At 46.8% G+C, this 22,531-nt stretch overlaps 1 protein-coding gene across 1 annotated transcript in view; it reads right to left on the bottom strand.

The window, feature by feature from the left end:
* The window catches only part of BIRC6 (baculoviral IAP repeat containing 6), a 1,973,616-nt gene that overhangs the window by 1,227,120 nt on the left and 723,965 nt on the right, over positions 1-22,531 (bottom strand). Inside the window, exon 29 of the mRNA XM_085609819.1 lies at positions 5,872-6,218. Within this exon, the coding sequence (XP_085465945.1) occupies positions 5,872-6,218 (347 nt within the window). The remainder of the gene's footprint in view (positions 1-5,871; positions 6,219-22,531) is intronic.

Below are 22,531 nucleotides of genomic sequence, written 5' to 3'. Positions count from 1 at the left end.
TCACCTCCAACACTATGCAGAGATGAGCATGGAATACCAAGGAGTATTGTAGACCCTCCTATCATAGGGCTTTCTTAATTTAAAAAACGAGGCTGGTCTCCACTGGCCTTCAATTTTATAATCGGGGAATATCAAGACCTCGCTGTTGTCCACTACAAATAAGACTTCAGTCCTTGCTCTTTGCAGTAGTATGTCTCTGTCTTTGTAATGTAGAAGCTTTGCTACAACTGATCGCCGGGGGCATTCCGGCACCGGGGGACGAGCCAGGACACAGTGAGCCCTCTTGAGAGTTCAGAATGTCAACAAACCCTCTGGTGCGACCACTGTGCGAAGCCAGGGCTGAAGAAAGGTGATCATGTCCCTGTGCTCCCCCCCCCCCCCCACCCCCTAAGGCAGACCCACCACCCTAATGTTGTTCCTTCTATTGCGTCCTTCTGCGTCTTAAGCCCTATATTCTAGCGTGAAGACCCTATCAGAGAGCTCTGCAAATTGGAGCTACAGTGCTTGTTGTACAGGGTGGAGATCAGCAATCGAGGACTGCGCTACTTTCACCCTCTCTGATAGCTTATAGTGCTCTGCTCCGAGGAGCCCCAGCCCCACTGACACAGTGCCAATATCTTAATGCAGGGTGGCTTGAGTGTCGGCAATAACATCCAATATTTTGGGTGGCTGCTGTAGCACTGGGTCTACCGGGACAGACGACCCAGATATCCCTGGTTTCTGCTTCGGGAGATCATCTTCCTGGTCTGGTGCCGCTCCTGTTAGTTTCGCTCTGGCCTTATCCATCCCTTCCCAGGAACAACAATTGTTGTTGTGCCCACAGATCACCACACTCCGAAATATCGCTACAGTGAAGAAAGGACTCGTATCTGGAAAACAGTATTCCACAAACGTCACCAGGGTCACCTCTATGTGCTCGAGACGCCAGTCCTTCAGTAAGGCAGTGGTCAACCCCTGTTTTTTAACTGCCAACCGCGGGGGGCTCTGACCACCACACGGGGCCCATCCCTGCAAGCACAGCTTAGGAGGAGAGCAATTCAGGGATGTCTCTAGTGGGTCAGTCCTCCAACACCGTGCAGGATCCCCATATGGTCGCAGGCAGCAGGGCCGAGCCCTGGGTCAGTACGTAACACCAGGTGGGAGGAGGGTTCGTCCGCAGAAGGAAGGGGCGGGGGGCCAGGAGGTCACCTCGACCAGCTAGGTCTCCACTGGACCACAAGCTGGGCCCTGACGGGGCATGTCTCCACAATGCCACCAATATCCCTCAATGGCCACGGATGGCAAAACAACTCCAGGTAGGCCGTTTCCCCACACCCTCTCCCCAGGTGCAGTTGGGCCCGTTGCCCAGGTCGGGGGGATGGGGATGTAGCAGGCCAAGCCGCATTAAGTGTCAAGCCTCTCATGGGCCCCAAACCAGGCCCAGAGTGTCCACCGTACAGTGAGATCGCCTCTACTCACTGCACCTAGGTCAGACCTTTGCAGCTCCCAGCCAGGACAACCGCCTCTTCACCGCCTTCTCCCCAGGACAGGGCATGCCGGCATCCGGTCTCCCCAGGTCCACAGACACTCCCAGGACTGCCTCAGATCGCATCTTTCCACTGCCTTCACTCGCCGCAGCATTGCAGCCGTCCAGGAAGCTCAGTTTGTCGACAAGCCTGCCAGCACGGAAGCCCTACCCTCCCCTCAGGGCTGCAAACTCCTTTCCGCAATTCGAATAGCATCAGGGGTCTCCAACGCCAAGTCCGGGCCACCATCTTGGGATCATGGGCCTGCTGCTTGACTCTCCAATCTCGGGCAATCCGGTCTCCCCCCCACTCTCAGGGAGCGCCCTACACCTCTCTTACCCCCCTCCGTCTGGGGACATGTACCACGCTCTGTAGCGGGCAGGGCCTGTGCTGGAAATTGCAGGATTAAAGATGGTCCGGTACGAGGCAGCAAGCTCACGTGTCCGCCATCGTTGGCTACCAAGCTACCCCCCTGCTCACTGAGAAACTCTTAACAAAAAGTTGAGTTAAGTGTCTCTGAGAGAAGAGGGAGCACTAACGAGCTGCATCTGGTGCAGAAAGAAATTGATGTTAGCTCGTCGTAGCAGTTCCTATAACGGCTCCGCACATTTCCAGGGAAATGGCACCAGTGCAGAACCACAGAGTGCCACCTGCCAGCGCACAGAGGTACTGCTGAAAAACTTCCAGATCCAATCCGGGGAATATTCAAAAAGTCTGAAATCTGTGGATAGCAGTTTCTCTCAAAATCACCTAAATACTGCACAGATGGAAAATTTCTGGAAGAAAAAAAGTGAAAATTCATGCAGAGTGGCTCCAGATCAGCTTAGAAGCGTGCAGAAAAAAGTGAACTGACGGTGCGCCGGGGTGTTGCTATATATCTCCAGTTACGTCCCAACTGCATTGCTTCCAGTGCAGTGGTGGAGCCAGCACCACCTACTGGCAGAGCAGAACTATAAAATGTTTCTGGATCCACTGTGGCGCCTGGAGATATTAAAAAGGTAAGGAATCAGCAGGTGTTAGTATCCCTAAGAATACACCTTTCACAATCATAGCAATATTGTTACGCTGGCTTACAACTGTATGAACGTTCTTTCTAATGTACCTCTCATTACTGCACAGTAGTTTACTCTCAATTACTTTACACTAATGTTGATCTGTAAACATATTATAACACACACACAGAGACAATAATAGCCATTATAGTTATGTCCAGTTAGAGTTGGCCTGGAAAAAGTCAGGAATACTTGTCAAGTAAACCTTCTTTTCCCAACAAATAGCACCTCGACTTACCAGAATAAAATAATATGTCATGCATCGTTTGAACTTACTATTGACACCACTGCTGACACTGCTAGGGAAGGATTACATATGCATATTGCAGTATTGCTTTTCAATCTAGAAACACCTATTAAACTGCACAAAATCTTGCCTTTTGGTAGCATCCAGTACTGCATAATACCAGAATAAAAGCATTAGTCTTGCATAAATTATTTAGGATTTTTTCGTAACACAACTAACACAGTGAAGAAAGACAATATAGCAGTTTACAAATATGTAGAAAAGTACACTATAAATGAGACAGATGGGTGAATGCGTACTTGAATACATAAGTCGATCACTGCGCAGAAGAGGAAATGGATTTATTTTGTGGTTGTGCATCAGATGAAGTCATAGCATGCTAAATGCATATTATATGTGCTTTAATTAGGGCATGGTTTAGTGTGACACAGTGTCGTAACTATTGAGGCAGTGTGTGACTGAATGTATGCAAGCCTGACACCGAGTGGGTTGGATAATGTATGACAAATGAGAATGTAAATGTTCCTGTATCCAGCAGGAAGAAGATTGGTTTTTCAGGAAACTTTTGGGCATCCCAATCTCTACCCAACAATATATTTGCCACGGAGAACTCAATCTTAATTTTATATCGGATTTTATACGCGCCCGTCATGCCCTTTTTTGGCTACCGGTATGGAAGAATCAGGCTGCCTCCCTCACTAGAGAGAAATTCCTTGGTTGAGTGCAGTTCAGCAAAGCCTGTGCAGTGTCAATAAAGAAAGCATTTTTTTTAAATCCAAACATAGCTGACACCGTGCCAAAAAAGGAGCTTAGAGATGTTCTCTACTCTTTATATAATACAGAAAGGATTGGTCTGGAATCCAAGAAATCTTCTGTTCTTAGTTATATGTCTATTGAACAGCATCACCATCCCCTACCTATATATCTCACCCTACGCATGAGGAAAGGAGCCTATTATTCCGTCTTAGAGCAGGAACTGTCAGGAACCTTCAGGATTTGCACTGTGCTTTCCTCTCGGCTACCACCCTAATCTTCATCATGTACCATGCCCCTGTGATGGGGTGAGTGGCCAATCAATTTTACATTTTTTATTTTTTTGTAAGCATTATATAAAATATACAAAGTGGCTTTTAAACCCATTTTTTAAAAAGAGAAGACCTATTAGTCTGGACAATGCTTATACATGCTTAGTCTCCCTGGCTGATGAAGAGCTGATCCTTCGCATAAGCACCCCTTTGAGAATCGCCACCAGAGCACTTAAGACTATGCCTGATCCCTGAGTTCTTATCTGTAGCAAATGTTATAGTTATATTACTACAAATGTTTGATCACCGTGTACTGTCAATCCTTCATTTTGTTGTTCATTTTGTTATGATGTTGTGTTTTTATGGGTATTAAGTTACCCGAATAAAGTTTATGAACTGAACTGAACTGATTAGGTGACCAAGTACAAAAGCAAGTGGCTGTAAGTCAAAGTGCACTTTTTACCTGATGTGATACAAGGAATATATAGTCACGATGGGACATACTCAAGTGGCATCATTGTAAAGCCATACCGTGGAGACATACATCAAGAATGTTACACTGAATGGCATAATATGAGTTACTTTGTCAAGAATGCCAGCTCGTACTCTGTAAATTTGATAATTTTGTCCATAAATTTATTTTTAAACCAAATGTGAACCACTCACTGTAAGTTTGTCATTTTGTAGTTTAGAATCACAATTACTTTGTACAAGTGAGCCTTTATAAGAACAGGAAATTACATTACTCAATATTTTTCTTCGGACCCAATATTTCTTTTTTAACCAGGAGAACAGTCAAGAATGCCTTTTATGGCATAGTATCATTGGCATTCATATGAGCACTGAGTATATGAATCTCACAAAAATAAGACTAAAACATACCTTTTATGGTTTACTATGTATTCTTTTCCTACTGCAGAGGTAATGGGACTTTAGCTCCAGACATACTCGGCTGACAGTGTCTGGCATCTTAAAATGTGCATGAATTATATATGGCATACCCTAATGTACTTAATTTTGCAAGTGGCTGCTATTTGAGTGTCGCGCTTAACACAGCAAGTGAGAAGTGCGTACTGGTGACTACAGTTTGAGAGCCTGTTTGACCAGTAACAAAGCACAATATGAGTGACCATAGAAGCAAAGCTGGATCATCAGTATTTTCGAGTAACAAGCCCTGCAACTAATCACAAGGTTTTTGATGAGAGCATGATCTTATTGTGGTTGACAGCGTGCAAGATTTTCACCATCGAAAATCAGAAACACGTTTAAAAGCAAGATCTTTGCAAAAAAAGAAAAAAAGGCACACCAAATCAAAAGAACAGAAATCAAACAAGCAAAATTTGATATATCACTGTATTAGAAAAGTTAGCTATACTTCGACACAGGCCTCTTGGGGCAGTCCCCAGCTCAAAGACTGAGTGGGGGGCCTACATACTCTAGGTCTACACGCTCTAATGCCAACATAGGGCACGATTGTGCGATCTTGCTTCTAAGTCAATATCAACTGCATTAACAGATGTGTTGTATGTACGATTACATAAATGCCAATAAAAAGGTTTAAAAAAAAAAAAAAAGAGATCACTGTATTAGAAATTATACACCCAGGAATAGCATCATTTAAGGTTGACCCTATCCTGGTTTAAAACTTGGTCCTTTCTTACTTTGTTCGATACTGCTGTTTCCTGCCTGGGAAATGGGATATATCCTCTACTTCACCTCACGCTGAGAATTACTGCTAATGTTATAAACTTCGAGCCTACATCTGAAAGCAATTTGTTCAGAACCATGGTGTTGGTGCAGAGAAAGAGCACATTAAAAACGTATTATCGCCAACAGATTGGAAGTGAAAAAAACGAAATATTTGCCTTTATATAAAAAAGAACCTATCAATATACAAGTTTCAGTATAATTTATGTACTTGTATGTGCTTTAATGGACATAATTCCCAACAATCTGTCCTCATCAGCTCTCAGCTAAAATAAGAACATGTATTAACACATTTGATTTAAAAAAAATTCTACTTAGAGAAATGCAATACCAACCATTAGAAGAATGAAGAAGACTCAGTAACGTATCCAGAAGATATCGTATGATCGTACGCAATTGTTCTGTGGAGGACACCTGAATCAGTTCTCTTGAATCAAACTGCTCTCGCAAAGTCTTCCTACTAACTCCCAAGGCCACTTTGAGCCTTTGAACAGCATGATGAGCCAAGTTTAGTTGGAGCTGGAGCTGAATGCAATCCTGGTATGCTGAAAAGACCCTGGTGTCTTCCTCTACTGCTTTATCTGGTTTTCGCAGAAAGTATTGAGCATTATTGGCACTATTTAGCGGTGGTAAATCAATGTTTTGCAACAGTGTTTCCAAGCGATGACATGATAAATTGTACCTAAAGAATAACAAAAAGTGATTATTTATAGTGATAGTCCAGCAAATCGCACAAGTAAACTAATACTTTGCCTTCTACTAAATAATTTAATGTGAACTGATCTTTAGCACTAATGGCATACATACATGAAAAAAACCTCACTTATTTACCTTGCAAAGCTATAGCACTGATTCCCTAAAATATCTTCTCAGGCCACCACTTTGCCACGGTGAAGAAAAAGACGCTTACCTAGAAATGTAGTTCTTCAGCACTGCTGTGTTTGATTGAAGAAGGTGCTATTTACACATTTCCATACATCAATCTGGCAATCCTCTGGTGTAATAAAACATTTAGCATGCTGTCCAACTGAAAACCACTTTGCCGCTTATGTCTTATTGGTGGAAATTGCTCTTGAGTGAGTCAGAATATCCCAACATTCCTGAGGGATATTCAAGGATTGGAATTCGCGGTCATGAGGTTCCAAGCTGATAAATTCTGTGAGCTTATTTGTGGATGTATCACTTGTCCCCTGTTCATCGATATCAGATCGTGCACTGGTGGAAACTGCACCCGAGGAGCAACTGACATTTGTAGAAGCTCCGTGAACCAGAATTGTCTCGGCCAAGCCGGCGCTATTCGTATCAGGTGGCACGGTTCCAATTTCATTTTCCTCAACACCTTCAGAATCAGAGGGAATGGAGGAAATGCGTGCGCAAACATTCCCATCCATCAAATTTGAAGGGCATTCCCCCATGATCCTTTTTGAGGGAATCTGCTCTCGAACTGTTTGCATTTCTTTTTGTCTCGAGTGGCAAACAGATCCAAGCCTGGAGTTTCCCACAGGGGGAATATCTGTAGAAGCCGATGTCGATGCAGTTCCCATTTGTGGCATAGGCTTGACAATTGCTTAGAGAATCTGCCCACGTGTTGTGAATTCCTGGGACATGCTGAACTTGTAGAGTGATATATAGTGCTTCAGGGTTTTTCCCTTGTTCCTCCTTGTTTTAGAAGAGAAACCAGAGTTTTTGTGTTGTCCGTTCTGACAAGGAATGGGGAATAGTGAATTCTGGGAAGAAACGCCTGAAGACCTAAAAACACTGCTTTTAGTTCTAACAAATTGATGTGCATCTTTGCTTCTTGTCCGTTCCAATGACCCTGTATTTCTATGTCTTGAGGATACGCTCCCCATCCTTGCAAGGTTGCATCTGTTGTCATTCTGTAAGTGGGAGATTGAGGTTCGAAAAGTAGACCTGCCGAGAAATGTTTTCTTATCCCCCACCATGAAAGTGCTTTCTTTATAGAGGAGTGATAAGGACTAGATCCTCGAAAGACCCTTGAACTTGGACCATTGTAGGTCGAGAAGTTCCTGATGTGGCCTCATGTGAAGACGGCAATTTGGGACTAACGGAATGCAGGATGAAAACATTCCCAGCATGGACTTGAACATCCTCACAGAAACGGACACTCTTTTTTGCATCTGAGAACTCAGCTTTAAGATCTTCTGGATGCGCTCTTCCAACGGATACACCTTTGCTTCTTTCGTGTTCAACGCTGCCCCTAAAAACTGTACAGTCTGGGATGGAATCAGGGAGGATTTTTCCACATTTATCTTTAGACCCAGGAACACGAAAAGATTCCTGCAAGTTTTTAGACAGTTCTGAGTGTCTTGATACGTTGGACCTTTTATCAGCCAGTCGTCCAGATATGGATAGACCTGGTGGATAGACCTGGTGTCCTTGTTGTCTCAAATATGCTGCCACTGGTGCCATGCACTTTGTGAAAACTCCCCTGCCATCTTTCTAAAAGCCATTGCAGAGATGTCCATGGCTATGTCGATCATTTCAGATGCTGCTCTAGCTCCATCCTGAAGTATTTGCGTTGCTTCTTCCTTCTTATCCTCAGGAATAAGAGATAACCAAGGCGCTAAATCAGGCCACATTTGTCTGTCATACCTGCTTACTATGGCCAAAGCATTAGAGGCTTTAATGGACGCGGCTGCCATAACCGCAAAACGTTTACCTGCGCCATCTAGTTTTCTACCTTCCTTGTCCGGTGGAGGGGAGCATGTAGCCACCGGGTTTCTAGAGCGCCTCTGCGCTGCTTGCATGACTACTAATTCCGGTCTGGGATGACTTATCAGACATGCCGGAGACGATTCTTTGGCCTTATATTTCTTTTCTATTCTCAGGACTGAAGCCGAAATAGAAGCTGGATTTTTCATAATTTTTAGGCCTTACTCTCAGATAAAGCTCACAATAGGGATGGTCCGAATCGACTTTCTAGCTGAATCTTTGAAATCACACAAAAAGCAGTCTGCCTGTTTCACCGGAAGAGGAAGATCAAAACTTTTTGAGGCTCGCTCCTTTAGCTCATGAAATCCTCCGATATCCTCTGGCAGAGAATTTGCAGGAGAAGGCGAAAGCGATGACTGAGCTATATATCAATACCATTCATAACCCACTGGCTCATCCTGCGTCAACTCTCCTTCTTCTGGTTGTTCCTCTACATCGCTCTCAATATAGTCATCTCTGATGGCTATTACTGTATGAGGGCGCGTTTTCTGTGAGGCCTGCAGAGGTGCCGCCTTCTCAGTGGACAGTGCACTTTGTGTCTTGCTTGAAGTGTCCAGTAAAGGGGCATTTGCTTCTGAAAAGCACCTATAATAGTCCTTAATGATGTGCCTCAAATCCGTGACCAGTGAAAGTGGCACGGACATCGACTCTTCTATGGCTATTGGAGGGTCATCCTCCTCCTCATACTCATAAGTATCTTGAAAAGATTCGTACCTCCGTCAACCTGAAAGAGGACGGTCTTTAAAAGAGAATTCCTCTTGTAAGAATTCGAATTTATCCTGGTATTCTTCCTCATCCGTTTCTTGAATTTTTATCTTAAGTTGAGAGGGACTGTACGCAGCTCCAAAAGAACCTTCCCCCTCCGATTCCTGCCTTTTCAACAGATGGGATGGAGGAAGCGGTGAGACTTTGCTCCAGGAAGTCAAATCTCAAGAAAACTTTCCTGCATCAGGCACAACTAAGAATCTTTTTCCTTCCGTCGACGAGCCAGTCGACGGTGGAAACCTTTTTATAGATACAGTTATCGACGATCTTTAAGTATTTGGTGATGAGAATGCCATCGTCGACAGAGCCGTCGTCGACGTGGTCGTCATCGTGACCGCCGTCGACGAAGTGGTCGCCATCATTAAAGTTGCCGACGACGACGCTTTCGTCATCGTCGTCATCATTGGTGTAACCGGCGTCGACACACTCATCGACGGGTCCGTCAACTGAGCCTTTTTTTCCGCAGACTTCTTGTGAGGCACTGAAGAAGACTTTTTAGGAACAGCTTCAGGAGGTGACAGTTCTAGTTCCTTGTCCTTAGATTTACTGACTTTCATTTTTTTAGAGTCAGTTTTTGAAACAGAAGGCTCTAATTTTCTTTTTGGAGTGGAATGAGCCTCTTCATCCTCAGAACCAGATTCTGCTTTGGATTTCTTTTTCTGAAGCCATAGAAGCAAACGTGCCTCTCTATCTTTAAGAGTTTTGGTAGAGAAAGTCCTGCAATGCTTACACTCCTTACGGACATGTTTAGGATGCAAGCAATATAAACGATCTTTGTGGGGATCCTCAGATTAGAGTCTGGCCTTCCCACTATATCTACATGGTCTGAAAAGCCTCTTCATTAGAGCATTCAGACATCTTGCCAAATGAAAAATTAACAATACCTCTATTCCAGAGAAATACGGAGATGAAAGTCAGGTTAATGGTTCACCACAGAGAAAAACTGAGGAGAGCTCAGGGAGACTCCTTCTCACATGACGTGCGGTTGGAAATCTGAGGTATGGTGGGGCTCTGCTGGGGATTGTGATCTTAGGGCTGGTATCTCATTGGCTGACTTTTGGACCATGTAATGATGGTGATGGGTTACCAAAATGTGATGCATTTGTATTGGTTTTCATGGAGTTTTTCTTTTATACTGCTATATTTTCTAATACCGTGAGACTCCCACCATGACGACGGGGAAGATTCAAGCATGTTAATCTATGAAAGATTCAATGCTGGAGAATCTTCTTTCTGAACTCAATCAGCTCATATCTACAGACACTTTAATGCTGTGCAGTGACATCTACAACACACACCTCCCTTACTCAGATAATTTAACATGTAGATTTCCGTAAGCAATATCAAAGAGAAGACAGCTCACAGAGGAGAAATGAGGAACACGTCATTCTCTAAAAGACACCAATGCTGGGGAATCACCTTCACTTTTAAGTAACTTATTATTCTTGCCTATCTTTGGATAAAGTACTATGCAGCATCCAGTTATGGACCATGTTTAAAAAACAAACTTGGACACTCCCCCAAAGAGGATGACCAGAGCTGACTGGGCTTTCATCGCTCCAACCTTTGTCCTGCCTGGTGAATGCAGTCAGCAGTCCGAAGCCTGCGAGGACCCTAGGAATGCTGCCATAGGCCCCTCCAGCTTCAAGGAAGGAGGTGCGGAGACACTGGGAGGCAGCATGCTCCAGAATACTTCCCCTGAAGAGCCAGGTGGCTGCAAGGCAAGACGGCCGTCGGAGGACATGAAACTCAGGGTGCTATGAATCTCTCTACAGTCAGATCTAGGGAGACCCACCAGACAAAGTAAAGCTGAAGCAGGCTACCTGCAGGACCGCAAACTGTAGGACAGAGGAGCAGACGGCCTGGATGAGCATCTCTGAAATACCTCTGATGTGGTGAGGTTGCAGCACTCCATTAGACCAGCAGAACACATGGATTGCGGTAAGTGGATGTGCACCCTTGATGACGTGAGGTATGAGATAGCCGGACTGTAAGACCATCTGAGGCATACTGAGCAGCCCCTTGGGACCATTCGAAGGATTGTTGTGCCCTTTGGTAGGGGGTACTAATTGTGAGACCCTGGAACACACCACTATTGAGGTGGAACTGTCGAGAAATCCACATAGAGAACTCCATCTCCCTAATCCTGGCTAGTGTTGGAGGAAACATCTTTTAATAAAGTAAACCAGAACAATTGTATACAATATTATGGTATTAATCAATCAATTGGGAAAATCAGCAAGTCTCAAAAAGAGACCAATGTCTGAAGTTCAAAGCTCTGGATTACCAGCAGTAGTGTATATACACTGCAAAAGCCACAAAAAAAACACTGGTTACAAATTCCTACATGACGCAAATGGCAAGTTGGGCAGATAAGATACTGTCATAACAGGTACAAATTTCCAAGAATTATGTATGTGTCCATGTTTAGCAGAATCCCCTTCTTGTGGGTTAGTTCCCAGAATAATGGCGAGATAACATAGAAACACATTTTGTTTTTCTGCATAGCAAGTGATTATGTCTGGTTTGATGTCAATGGCCCAATCCAGCTTATCTGAATTTAACATATTCTCAACAGGCTTGCGCTAAGGCAGAATCCACAATTGTTTACACCCTGTGCTCAATGACAGTGCAAAACCTGTTTGTACTGTCTGCCTCTCATTGTTTAATAGATAGAAATGGAGTGGTCTTTTCTGTGATGTCTGTAACAATTCGTCATGTCCAGTGAAGTTCAAGTCTGCAAAGAAATATAATCTTTGTATGTGTTTCATCACAGCTAAATTGACCACACAACATTCATGTATGTTTTCTAAATCTAATGTGCACTGTGACCTATGTATTTCTGCACAACCCACAGTTATCTTTTTCAGCACGTCCAAGTATTACACTAGGCCGGTTCACTACTGACATAGTTTTAAAACTATCCCTCACCTGAAATGTTTTTATTGGGGTTGGGATTTTATAGTTTAATCGATCAGGGGTTTGTAAAGTGTGACTACTCACCTGTGAGGGTATCAGGGTGCTCAGGGGGCGGGGGTTGGTGTGTGTCCTGGTCCCTCTGGTTGTGGAGGATCATTTGAGGAGCCAGATCCTGAGGTCCATCTTGAACTGGGTCAGTGACGCGGATTGCTGGAGGTGGGTCGTTGGTAGGGTGTTCCAGGTCTTGGTGGTGAGGTAGGAGAATGAACGTCCTCCGATCTGGTCTTGTGGATCCTGGGGATGGAGGCTAGGGAGCGTTGGACAGAACGGAGTTGTTTGGCAGGTGTGCTGCAAGTGAGTTGGTGGTTCAGGTATGCTTGTCCTATGTTGCGGAGAGCTTTGTAGGCATGTGTAAGGAGCTTGAAGGTGATTATCTTGTTGACAGGGAGCCAGTGGAGTTGTCGGAGGTGTGCATGATGTGGCTGCGGCAGGGGTTGTCGAGGACCAGTCTGGCAGCAGCGTTTTGAACGTTCTGTAGTTTCTTGAGCCATTTCTGGGTGACGCCGGCCTAGAGTGCATTGCCGTAGTCGAGTCTGCTGGTGATGAGAGAGTTAGTGATGGACTTTCTGGATTCTGTGGGTATCCATCTGAATGTCTTTCGAAGTGAATACGTGTGTATGCGTTTCTCTATAAAATGTATTCTATTATTTCCCTACAACCCTGGGCATGCACGGTGCAACCCCTGGTGGTGTGATAGCCCTGGTGAACAAGTTACTTACCTTCAGTAACACCTTATCTGGTAGAGACTATCTAACTGCAGATTCCTCACCTTGGAAATATCCATAGGTGTCACATTGGATCCAGATTTTTTTCTTGAGCAGTCCCCCTGCGTACCTGTAGGCGGCGTTGTTAGTCTCCGCGTTGCGTCGCCCATGCCAGAAGTTATGTGTGCACTGCCTGTACAGGTGCCACCCCAGTGCGCTGACGTCAGTGTCTTCAAGTGACCTTCCACACCAAGATCGCGGAGCCATGAAGAACGCTGAACCCTGATGTGGAAAACTAGGGCCCTGAAAGGGGAAAAACCCTGTCCCTAGAAATCCATTTGCAGAGCAAGGAGGATGAGTGGGTCTCTAAGGAATCTACAGCAAGATAGTCTCTCTACCATTACTAAAGGGAAGTAACTTGTGCATCTAATAGTGACTTCTAGTCACAGATTACTTTCCTTAGAATTGCTACCCATGCAATATTACCCTAGAAGTGGGTCTACAAAACTGTTTCACACTAGAAAGTCCTGCAGGACTGACCGAGCAAAACGCCCATCCGGACGGACCCAACTGTCCAGGCAGTAAAGCTTCCTGAACGTGTGTAGAAAAGACGACGTTGCCACCTGGCAGGTATCAGGATGAGAACTCTGCATGCTAATGCAGTGGTCCGAGCCTTAGCTCTGGTTGAATGAGCACGCAAACCCTCGGGGATTGCTTCTTAGCCAATGTGTAGCAGATCTTAATGCAGAGCAATATCCAATGTGTGAAGGGCCGTTTGTGCACAGCCTCTCTTTTCTTCGCTCCAACATATCTCACCAAGAGTTGGTCGTCCACCGGGAAATCTTTTGTGCGGTCAGAGTAGAACGACAAAGCTCCTTTTGGATCCAGACAGTGAAGTCACTCCTATTCCTTAGAGGGATGTTGCAGAGCATAAAATGGTAGGCAGAGCGATGGACTGGTCTACATGAAAGGAGTGACAACTTTTGGCAGAGGTTACTGCCTCTCGGAAGACCATCTTGATGGTAAGGAGCCCTGAGAGGACAGATGTGAGGCGGCTCAAAGTGAGCACACATCATAAATGTAAGGACGAGATTGAGACCCACTGACGTATAATGAAGGGCGAAGGTAAAAACGTGTTGCAAACCTTTCAAAAGACTATTCACCACAGGGGATTTGAACAAGGATGGCTGATCTGGCAACTGTGCAAAGGCTAAGATGCAGAAAGAAGCCTTTTAAGGTTCCTAAAGTAGAGCCCGGCTGGGCAAGAGAAAGGACCCGAGAGAGGGTCAACCTGTTTCCCTGCAGAACATGCCACAAACTTGCCCCAACGGCAGGGGCATACAGTCTTGGTAGAGGGACACCTTGCTGCCAAGATAACACTGCAGACTTCGGGCTTCCAAGATAACACTGCAGACAGAAGGTTGAAACCTGTCAATCGTCGTTGACAATCTCCAAGCATGAAGGCAGAGTGTTGACAGGTTGGGATGGATAACCCTCATGCTGCTGCGACAAAAGAACCTCCCGAAGGAGCCGCCTGAGCGGAGGACCGATGAACTTGCTCAACAGCTCAGGACACCATACTCTACAAGCCCAGTTTAGAGTCACAAGGATGACTTGGGCCCACTCATTCTTGATCTTGTTGAAAACTCTGGACATGAGTGGTATTGGCAGAAAGGTGTATAGGAGACCTGAACTCCACTCGAGACGAAAAGCGTCTCAGAGTGAGAGTCGCCTTGGAAACTTCAGCACACAAAACAGCTGACATTGCGCGTTCGACAGTAGAAAACAGATCTAACTAAGACTCTCCCGACTGATGAAAGAGACCTTGCACCAACTCCGGATGGAGATGCCACTCATGATCTGCTAGGCATCTTTGTCTGAGTTTGACCGCTCTGGTGTTCAGAGAGCTCGCCAGGTGCTGAACCACTATGTTTCAGAGATACAGGGCCTCTTAAAAAAGGGTTCATGACCGTACCCCACACCTCCCTGTTATTGCAGTGCCACGTGGTGGTGGGGGTGTTCATGAACACCTGCAATACCCTTACTTTGATGGAGGGCAGAACAGCTTTTAATACCAGTCGGATGACCCAGAACTCCAATAGGTTAATGTGGAGTACGGATTTGGCTAGCAACCAATGACCTCTGATCTCCACCTCTCTCAAATGTGTGACGCATCTGTCAGCACTGTCAGATCTGGTTGGGGAAGGGAGAGGGGTCTGCCTCTGACCCAATCACACTTCATTAACCACCACTGCAGCTCTTTCACATTTCCTTCCAAGATTTGGCCCATGCCCGAGAAATTCCCCTGATGCTATGCCCAATGGAACTTCAGATCCCACTGCACGGCCCGCATATACCAAAGGGCATGTGTCACAAGCAGGATGCAGGAGACCACGAGCTCCAGCATCCTCAGAGTCTGTCTAACCGAAATCCAGGATAGAAGCTGAAACATAGATATCATAGCCTAAAATCTTGGACTCACCATTTGGGAGGATAGGCCCGAAACTGCACCATGTCCAGAACAGCTTCGATGACCCCTTCTCATATGAGACTTCAGCACATTGATAGTGAAACCCAGTGAATGCAGGAAGTCCACCATAGTCTGGAGGTGGGAGACAATAGCCTGGGGCGAGCCCGCCCTCAACAGCCAGTCGTCAAGATAGGGGAAGACTGGCAACCCTGATCTCCACAGATAAGCTGCAACCACCGCCATCACCTTGGTGAACATCCACGGGATGCTGGTAAGTCCATAAGGGAGCATGGCAAACTGAAAGTGCTTGTGGGCCACTGTGATTTGCAGGGAATGCCTGTGGGAGAGCAGGATGGGAAGGGAATGTCAAAGTATGCATCCTTCAAGTCCAAAACTACTATCCAGTCTCCCAGGTAGAGGGTAGACCAGACTTGAGCGAGTGTGAGCATTTTGAATTTCTCCTTTTTCAGGAATAATTTGAGAGGGTACAGGTATAGGATTGGCCAAAGGCCTCCATCCTTTATTGGCACCAGAATATAGCACAAATAACAACTACAACCTACTTCTGGTGTTGGCACCCTCTCTTTGGCTCTCTTTGCCAAGAGAGCAGCTACTTTCTGGAAGAGCAAGGAGAGATGGTCCTCCATCAGCCGGTCGCAAGTGGGTGGCATGGGTGGAGAAGACACAAACGGGAGGGAGTAGCCCCTTTGAACAAACTGATGAACCCAACGGTCTGATGTTATTGACCTTCAGTGGGAAAGCGGATGGCTTATCCTGCTTCCCACTAGGTGCCAATGATGGTAGGAGGGTAAACTAAGGGGGGGGGGGGGAACTGGCCTGACCTCTGGCTGCCCAACACACGGGCTCTGTGGATACAGTGTACTCGGCCACGCAAAGGCTGAGGAGCTTGTGTGCAGTCGTGGTTGAGCGGGTAAAGACGTGGCTGGAAGTTCCTTCCGTAGCCACGAAAGGAGCAAAAGGCAGACTGGGGTTGGCAAGGGGCCACAGAAAGGACCAAGAACCTGAAGGTGGCTCTTCTATCCTAGAAGCACTCAGCACAGAGTTCGCCATTTCTCCGAAGAGACAGGAGCCATCAAAGGACACGTGTCCATAAAAGAAGCTTGAACATCTCCAGAAAATGTATTCTTCTCAGAAAGGCGTGGCGCTGCAAGGCAACAGACATGGAAACTGCTCTGCCTAGTGAGTCGTGTCCAGCCCACATCAACTTGTAAACTTAGCTGCATCTCTCCTATCAGCCTGGCTCGGGAAAGTAGGGTACGGGCCTCCTCTGGGACCATGAGCAACACTTGTGCAATCGAATCCTGCAGTGATTGGGAGTAACTACCCAAAGAGCATGCCGTGTTCACGGACCACAGTGCCACGCAGGTGGAAGAGAACATTTTCTTTCCTAAGGTATCAAGCCTCTTGGATTCACTATCCAGAGAAGTGGTAGGGAATAAGCTGTGATTTGCACAGGAGGTTTAAGCTTGGATCACCAAGCTCACCGGGGTAGGGTGTTGGATGAAGGAATTGGAGTCCTCCGGGGGGAAGCTGGTCGGTGGTGTTGGTAGGCAATTGTGCTGTTCACAGGAGCTCCTGTGCAGGGTTTGGAATAAGTACCACGCAGAGCATCCGCAAGGACTTCATTAATTGGGAGAAGAGGTTCTTAGGGCGCCACTATCAGCTGAAGCACCTCTGTCAATAAGTTAGGCGTGACTGCTACTGATGGCAGGCTAAGGTCCAGGGCCTCAGCTACACTTCCCACAACCACAGCAAAAGAGGCTCCCTCCTCCATAGCCACAGTAGGAGGAGAGACCATGCTAGTATCTGGCGAGGTGTCCAGTCTGCTGGCGTCTGTCAAGTCCTCACACCAGTCTATGTTAGGGTCTAGAGGTTGGTATCCTTCATGGTCTAGTGACTCCTCTCAATCCCTCTAGAGTCCCAGCACATAGGAATAGGGCTCAAGCTCCGACTCCAGCTTGGAAGGCATGCCTCCAGTTTGTGCCAGAGGACGCCCCTCCGGCTCCGTGTCAGAGTCCGGGGTTGAAAATGGGGACGGTGGCAACGGAACGTCGGCACCGCACAAAGGAAGGTTGAGGTGGTATGACTGGCATCTGTCCTGATCCATCCGTGGATCCAAGGTGCCCGACTGGAGTCCGGGATGAAACCGCAGGGGGAGAACCAATGGGGTCCCCTCTCAAACCCACGGGGCCCGAAGTTCGCCAAAATATGAGATGCAAGGTCTCATTTAACTCACAAAGTTAGGCATGGGTTCCTTTGGCTTCCGGAAATTTGGGGAGGTGCAAAGTTGGCCCAGATGCAGGCTAAACCACAGAGCCAGGCCTCAAACGACTAAGCTCCTTCGTCTCGTCGGATGACAACCAACGGACGTGGCAAAGTCAAAGACCTCTTCGACTTCTTACTTTTATGTCACTCATGGAACTTACCCAAAGACGAGGTTCTTGGGCTCCGGAACTTATCCCTGGACCTTCCTATCAACCGGGATTGAGACTTGTCACACGTCGGGTGGCAAGGAGCTTAAGGGAGAGCTTCTGCGAGGTTTTGGGGTGCATGGCGTGGCAGTCGACGCAAACAAGGGGCGTGTCAGTCACCGACATCGGTCGGTGACAGGCGCCTAAGGGCTTGAAACTGGCCTTCCTTGTTGATATCCTGCCACACCAAGAGAAGATCTGGAAAAAACTTTCGACAAAAAGTCGAAAAAGGTCAATAAAAAATGACTGTGCGATACCTCTCTGTGCTGACTGGCGCGGAAATAAAACAGACGCCAGCACACTGGGGTGGCACCTTGGCACCCATATAGGCACACACACGTCACTTCAAGCGCGGACGACACCAAACAGAGCCAAAAAATGCCACCAACTGGCGTGCAGGGGTACTGCTAGTTAAAAACTTACAGGTCCAGTCTGACACCTGGGAAAATTCTAAGGTAAGGAATCTGCGGCTAGAATTCTCTAACAGATATGATGTGAAAAAGAACTCTGTGGCCACCAAGGGGAGCTACTTCCAGCTAAAATTCCTGGGGGAAAGTAGTGGTACCAAATGTACACTATCTGACAGTGGCCTAATTATATACCACCATAATTCATCGAACTGACCAGCTTAACATAACAGACTTCCTTCAATCTGGTTGTCACCAAAGCTCGTCATCCCCACTGAACGCAACCATTGCAGCTACAAAATAAACAGGGGACCTAACGAAGGAAGAACTAAAAACCTGCCTGCTGAACTGAAAAGGAATATTGACAAATAAAAAATTGACAATAAAGCAGTACTGCATCTGATTAAATTTGGTTTAAAAATGCTCCGCCAGCCACATCCACCCTCATGAAGAAACCTCAGAAGATACCTTAATTAACAAAAAATCTCACGCGAGCAACGCATCTCCTTCCTTCTTACAAAGCAAGCCTGAAAGTCAGCCATTTTGGCACTCCGTATAGTCCCCATTAGCCATAGCACCCTTAAGAACACCATTCAGAACCACAATGGAGGTGATCTTATCGGCCCTAAAATTTCACTAAGAAAAACTTGAAATTCAAGTGGACTTACTGAACATCTTGGCCACGCATGTCATAGGCATAGAACAAAATTTACATGACCTAAATGGTCTAATAAAGCGAGTACGTAAAGACCCAGGGACAGCATATCACGCATGTAAATGCACCTTCACCTTGGATCACTTAACAGCAATTCCAAACATTCCGTCTGAAATCCTTATGGAAGTTAGGTCCACCAAGCTGACAGCTGCGGCATTGACACCCACCACAATAAACCTGGAAAGTCACTCCCCACTATCCCCCAGCAAAACTCTAGACATCAAAGAACGAAGCAAAGATCATATGCAGCGCCAAAGCAATCCTCACATCAACTGCACATTGTCATTCGGGACCAACAAAAAACAAAAATCAAGACGGGACAACTCCGGTTCGATCCGAGGACCACATCCAACATTAGCAACCTCCCCTAACCAAAAGGGAACGCAAACGCCTCAGGAAAGCCAGGAACAACAGTCACAAAAGATCGTCCATACAAATTTTACAATACTGCACTGACCAGTCAATGCCCAGTGATTCTCAACATAGATCAGATAAGAACCCAATATTTCAAATGCGCAAAGCGCAGCCCAGAAAAAGGACAAAGCAAAACAGCACAGAATTCCCTCAGCAGCAACCGGACCTTTGTCATATCATCATGATACACCAACTGGCCCTGGCAGCCCAACCACTGGGAAACCAAGCTCGCAGAACTCTGCCTGAAAAGTTCAAGACACGACCTAGCGGGATAGAATGCCAGCTTACGCGAATTCGCACAAGCACTCAATCCCCATAGCACACATGCCTCACCCGAGCGAGCAACTGCCTCCACAGCATATGAGGCAAGCACAAGATCAGACATAGGCACTTTCCAAACCACAGATTACAACAGACTCCCGCACATTCGACACAAAGGCAATGCCACTCATACTAGTCTGCCCTACCACCCAAACCTTGATAGCCCCTGCTATTACCCAGTGTGACTACCACCCCCCTCCGTAGAAGACGGAGTAGATAACATACACATTTCCTGGGGAAAGCCAACAGGCCCTCTTATCTCTTGAGCCACTTCACATTGACTACATCCAGAGATCGCCTCACTCAAACTCATGGAGACACCTCACGGAGTCTAGAAATGATTCCTCTCTATAGGGCTAAAGAACGCCACAACACAATGAACAGAAGTGCAATCCTGAAACTCATTAATACAATAGAAGCTTTGAGCCACGTGACAGTGCGAGACAGACCGCATTGAGTTTAAACCAAACCAAGACAGGGTAGGGCACGAAAATACGATAGTCACCTGGGCCAACACCAATGCAGCTACAATGGTTTGTCAACAAAGAGATCGCTTCCTAAACAGGGGCATTGAATTAAAACAAAGTGAGCCAGAGAGGTACCCCAGCCCGTTACAGGCACAGCAGAGCCAAAACCTGAAAACCAGCCTAACATCAGTTAGCACCCTTAGGAGTGCAATAGGCCCAGGAGGAAAGCACCCTATCAACACCGAAAATGTGTGCACCACCCACATAGCAGTACCCGGGGCTCCAAGTTACAAGAGACAGGTCTTTGCAAAAAGCCCACGGGCTCGTATTCTATCAAGACAAACGGCATGATCATTACCAGGCATAACAGACACCCCCAAACCAATTGCTGAAACTCTGCTTGGAACGTGAACGGCCTTAAAAACAAGATGGGGGAGCCAGAGTTTATTTTTTTTCTACAAGAGTTTGATATCCTCCTCCTCCATAGTGAACTTCATTATTACATTCACTTCTCAAACAAACACTACACAACAGGTGACATGGTCCAACTGGGAACTTTTTACAGCAGGACTGGTTGCCAACTGGCCAACTCAATGCCTAGCCACTGCATCACAGAGCAAACCGCAGCACTAAGGTGTGCCTAAAAGAAGGCACTCTGGGCGTCAAAACAATCCCATCAGGAAAACATATGGATAAAACTGCTACATACAAGTAAAACAAAAAACAGTAAAAGGTTTTTTTTTTTTTTTTTTTTTTTTTTTTTGGAAAACCTTTATTTAACAGTATGCGCAGACAGATACGGGCCTACAACCCTCAGGCCGGCCTCGACAAAAAAGGGCACATCAGCAAGCAAGTATACGATTCAGCAGCATATCAGTACAAGCACGAATAGACCAGATTACGTTATACACAATTGTGCCGCCGAGCGCCAGGATGATGAGGTTTAAGTTTTATAAAGTTTTGAAATAAGTCCATAGCAACAGGTCTGGAAGGATCCGAATCAGAGCAATGCAGTTAGGACTATAGTGGGCAACGATCATCAGAAGAGTCAGCAAGCATTATCCGTAAGGTAATCAATCGCACTCAATGAAATCAGGATAGAAAAGAAGCATATCACATGACGATCCCCAAGCACTACCCACAAGTTCCCAATCCTCCCCTCGACCCAAGAAATAGGAAAGGAAAGAGCAAACGAGAAAGGTAAAGAGTAGAAAGGGAGAAGAGAAAGAGAGAAAAGAAAGAAAGAAAAAGGAGGCCCATAGAAAAAAAAAAAAACCAACAAGGAAATATACCCCCCACCCTACACGCATGCAGAGGCTACGGCCTACCCCCCCTAGCAGTGTGTCTGTCGCCCCAAAAGAGTACCCGAAATGTAGGAGAAGAGAAAGAGAAGAAAAAGAAAAAGAATGTCACGGTTGATCGGAGGAGGGCCAAGGATCTTATTCAATACAAGCAAAATCGTTACCCGCGGTCACCCAGCCCCAGGCCCCGACCTAACACCCTGCTACATGTACCTCCAACAGTCACAAGTCCCAGTCCCAGCCATATACGTATCAATGTGCAACAAGAAAAACCCCCTTCCTCAGCCTTGGCCCCTTCGAATCTGCAGTCCAACAGAATCCAATTGCAGTACAGCCAACCTGGACGGGATGGGCCACCATGGAGTCCGTTGCAGCAATAGAGGGGTAAGAGACAAGTCAAACTGGAGCGAAGCTCGATAGTAAAGGACCACAGAATGCGCCACTGCTATGCGGTGGCTAGTACAACAGGGAGCAGGACGATGCATAAATCCCAGAGTAGCGGCCGGCCGATGTACAGGAAGCAAGTCCAGGAGGACGCTCAGAAACGTGGCACCAAAGGACAAAGGAGATGGGCAAAACGGCGGCTGAGGCACAAGCTCCGGCCATACCAAGGGAGCAGGATTGTCAGACTCCTCCAGGGCAGAGCCGAGGAGTACCGCAGCGGGCACTGGGACACGTCCCCCCGTCACTGCCACATACCTCAACTCGGGTGATCCACCGACAGTCGACTGAAGATGTGGCTTAACATGCCGCACTGGAGAATCATCATGGCCAGCTGAAAAAGTCCGATCAAACCGGTCCTCCAAACCAGTGGCAGAGTCGCGGAAGGCCAACCACAGGTCCTCCAGAGCTGCCAGGATGTCGCGAAGCCCCAGCGGTGGATCAAGGATGGAGGGTGCTGTTGCGTCCGCCATCTTAGGCAAGCAACCATCGAGCGCCCCGGGAAGCAAGCCCCCTTCACCGGCCATCGGTATCTGGAAGGTGATAAGCTCTCTGCGGGGCCCCGGCGGTGCAGGAAACGTGGAGGCAGCCGGTCGTGGAAAGGCTTCAAGGACAGGGGAATCTGTGGTGCAGGGAAACCCACCGGCGAGACCAGGGCTTCCGATGCGGAAAATGGCGTCCGCTGCTGTAGGCTGCAACAAAGAAGCGATCCCGGCCCTCTCCCAGCTGGGCCGGGATACAGTATACGGGAGCTGGATACAATGTTGCGAGCGGGGCGCGCTGGGC

The sequence above is a fragment of the Triturus cristatus genome, chromosome 6 (assembly GCF_964204655.1).
Source record: "Triturus cristatus chromosome 6, aTriCri1.1, whole genome shotgun sequence".
Lineage (NCBI taxonomy): Eukaryota > Metazoa > Chordata > Amphibia > Caudata > Salamandridae > Triturus > Triturus cristatus.
Note: the sequence above shows the minus strand (reverse complement) of the source record. Positions and strands in the feature narration are given on the sequence as shown.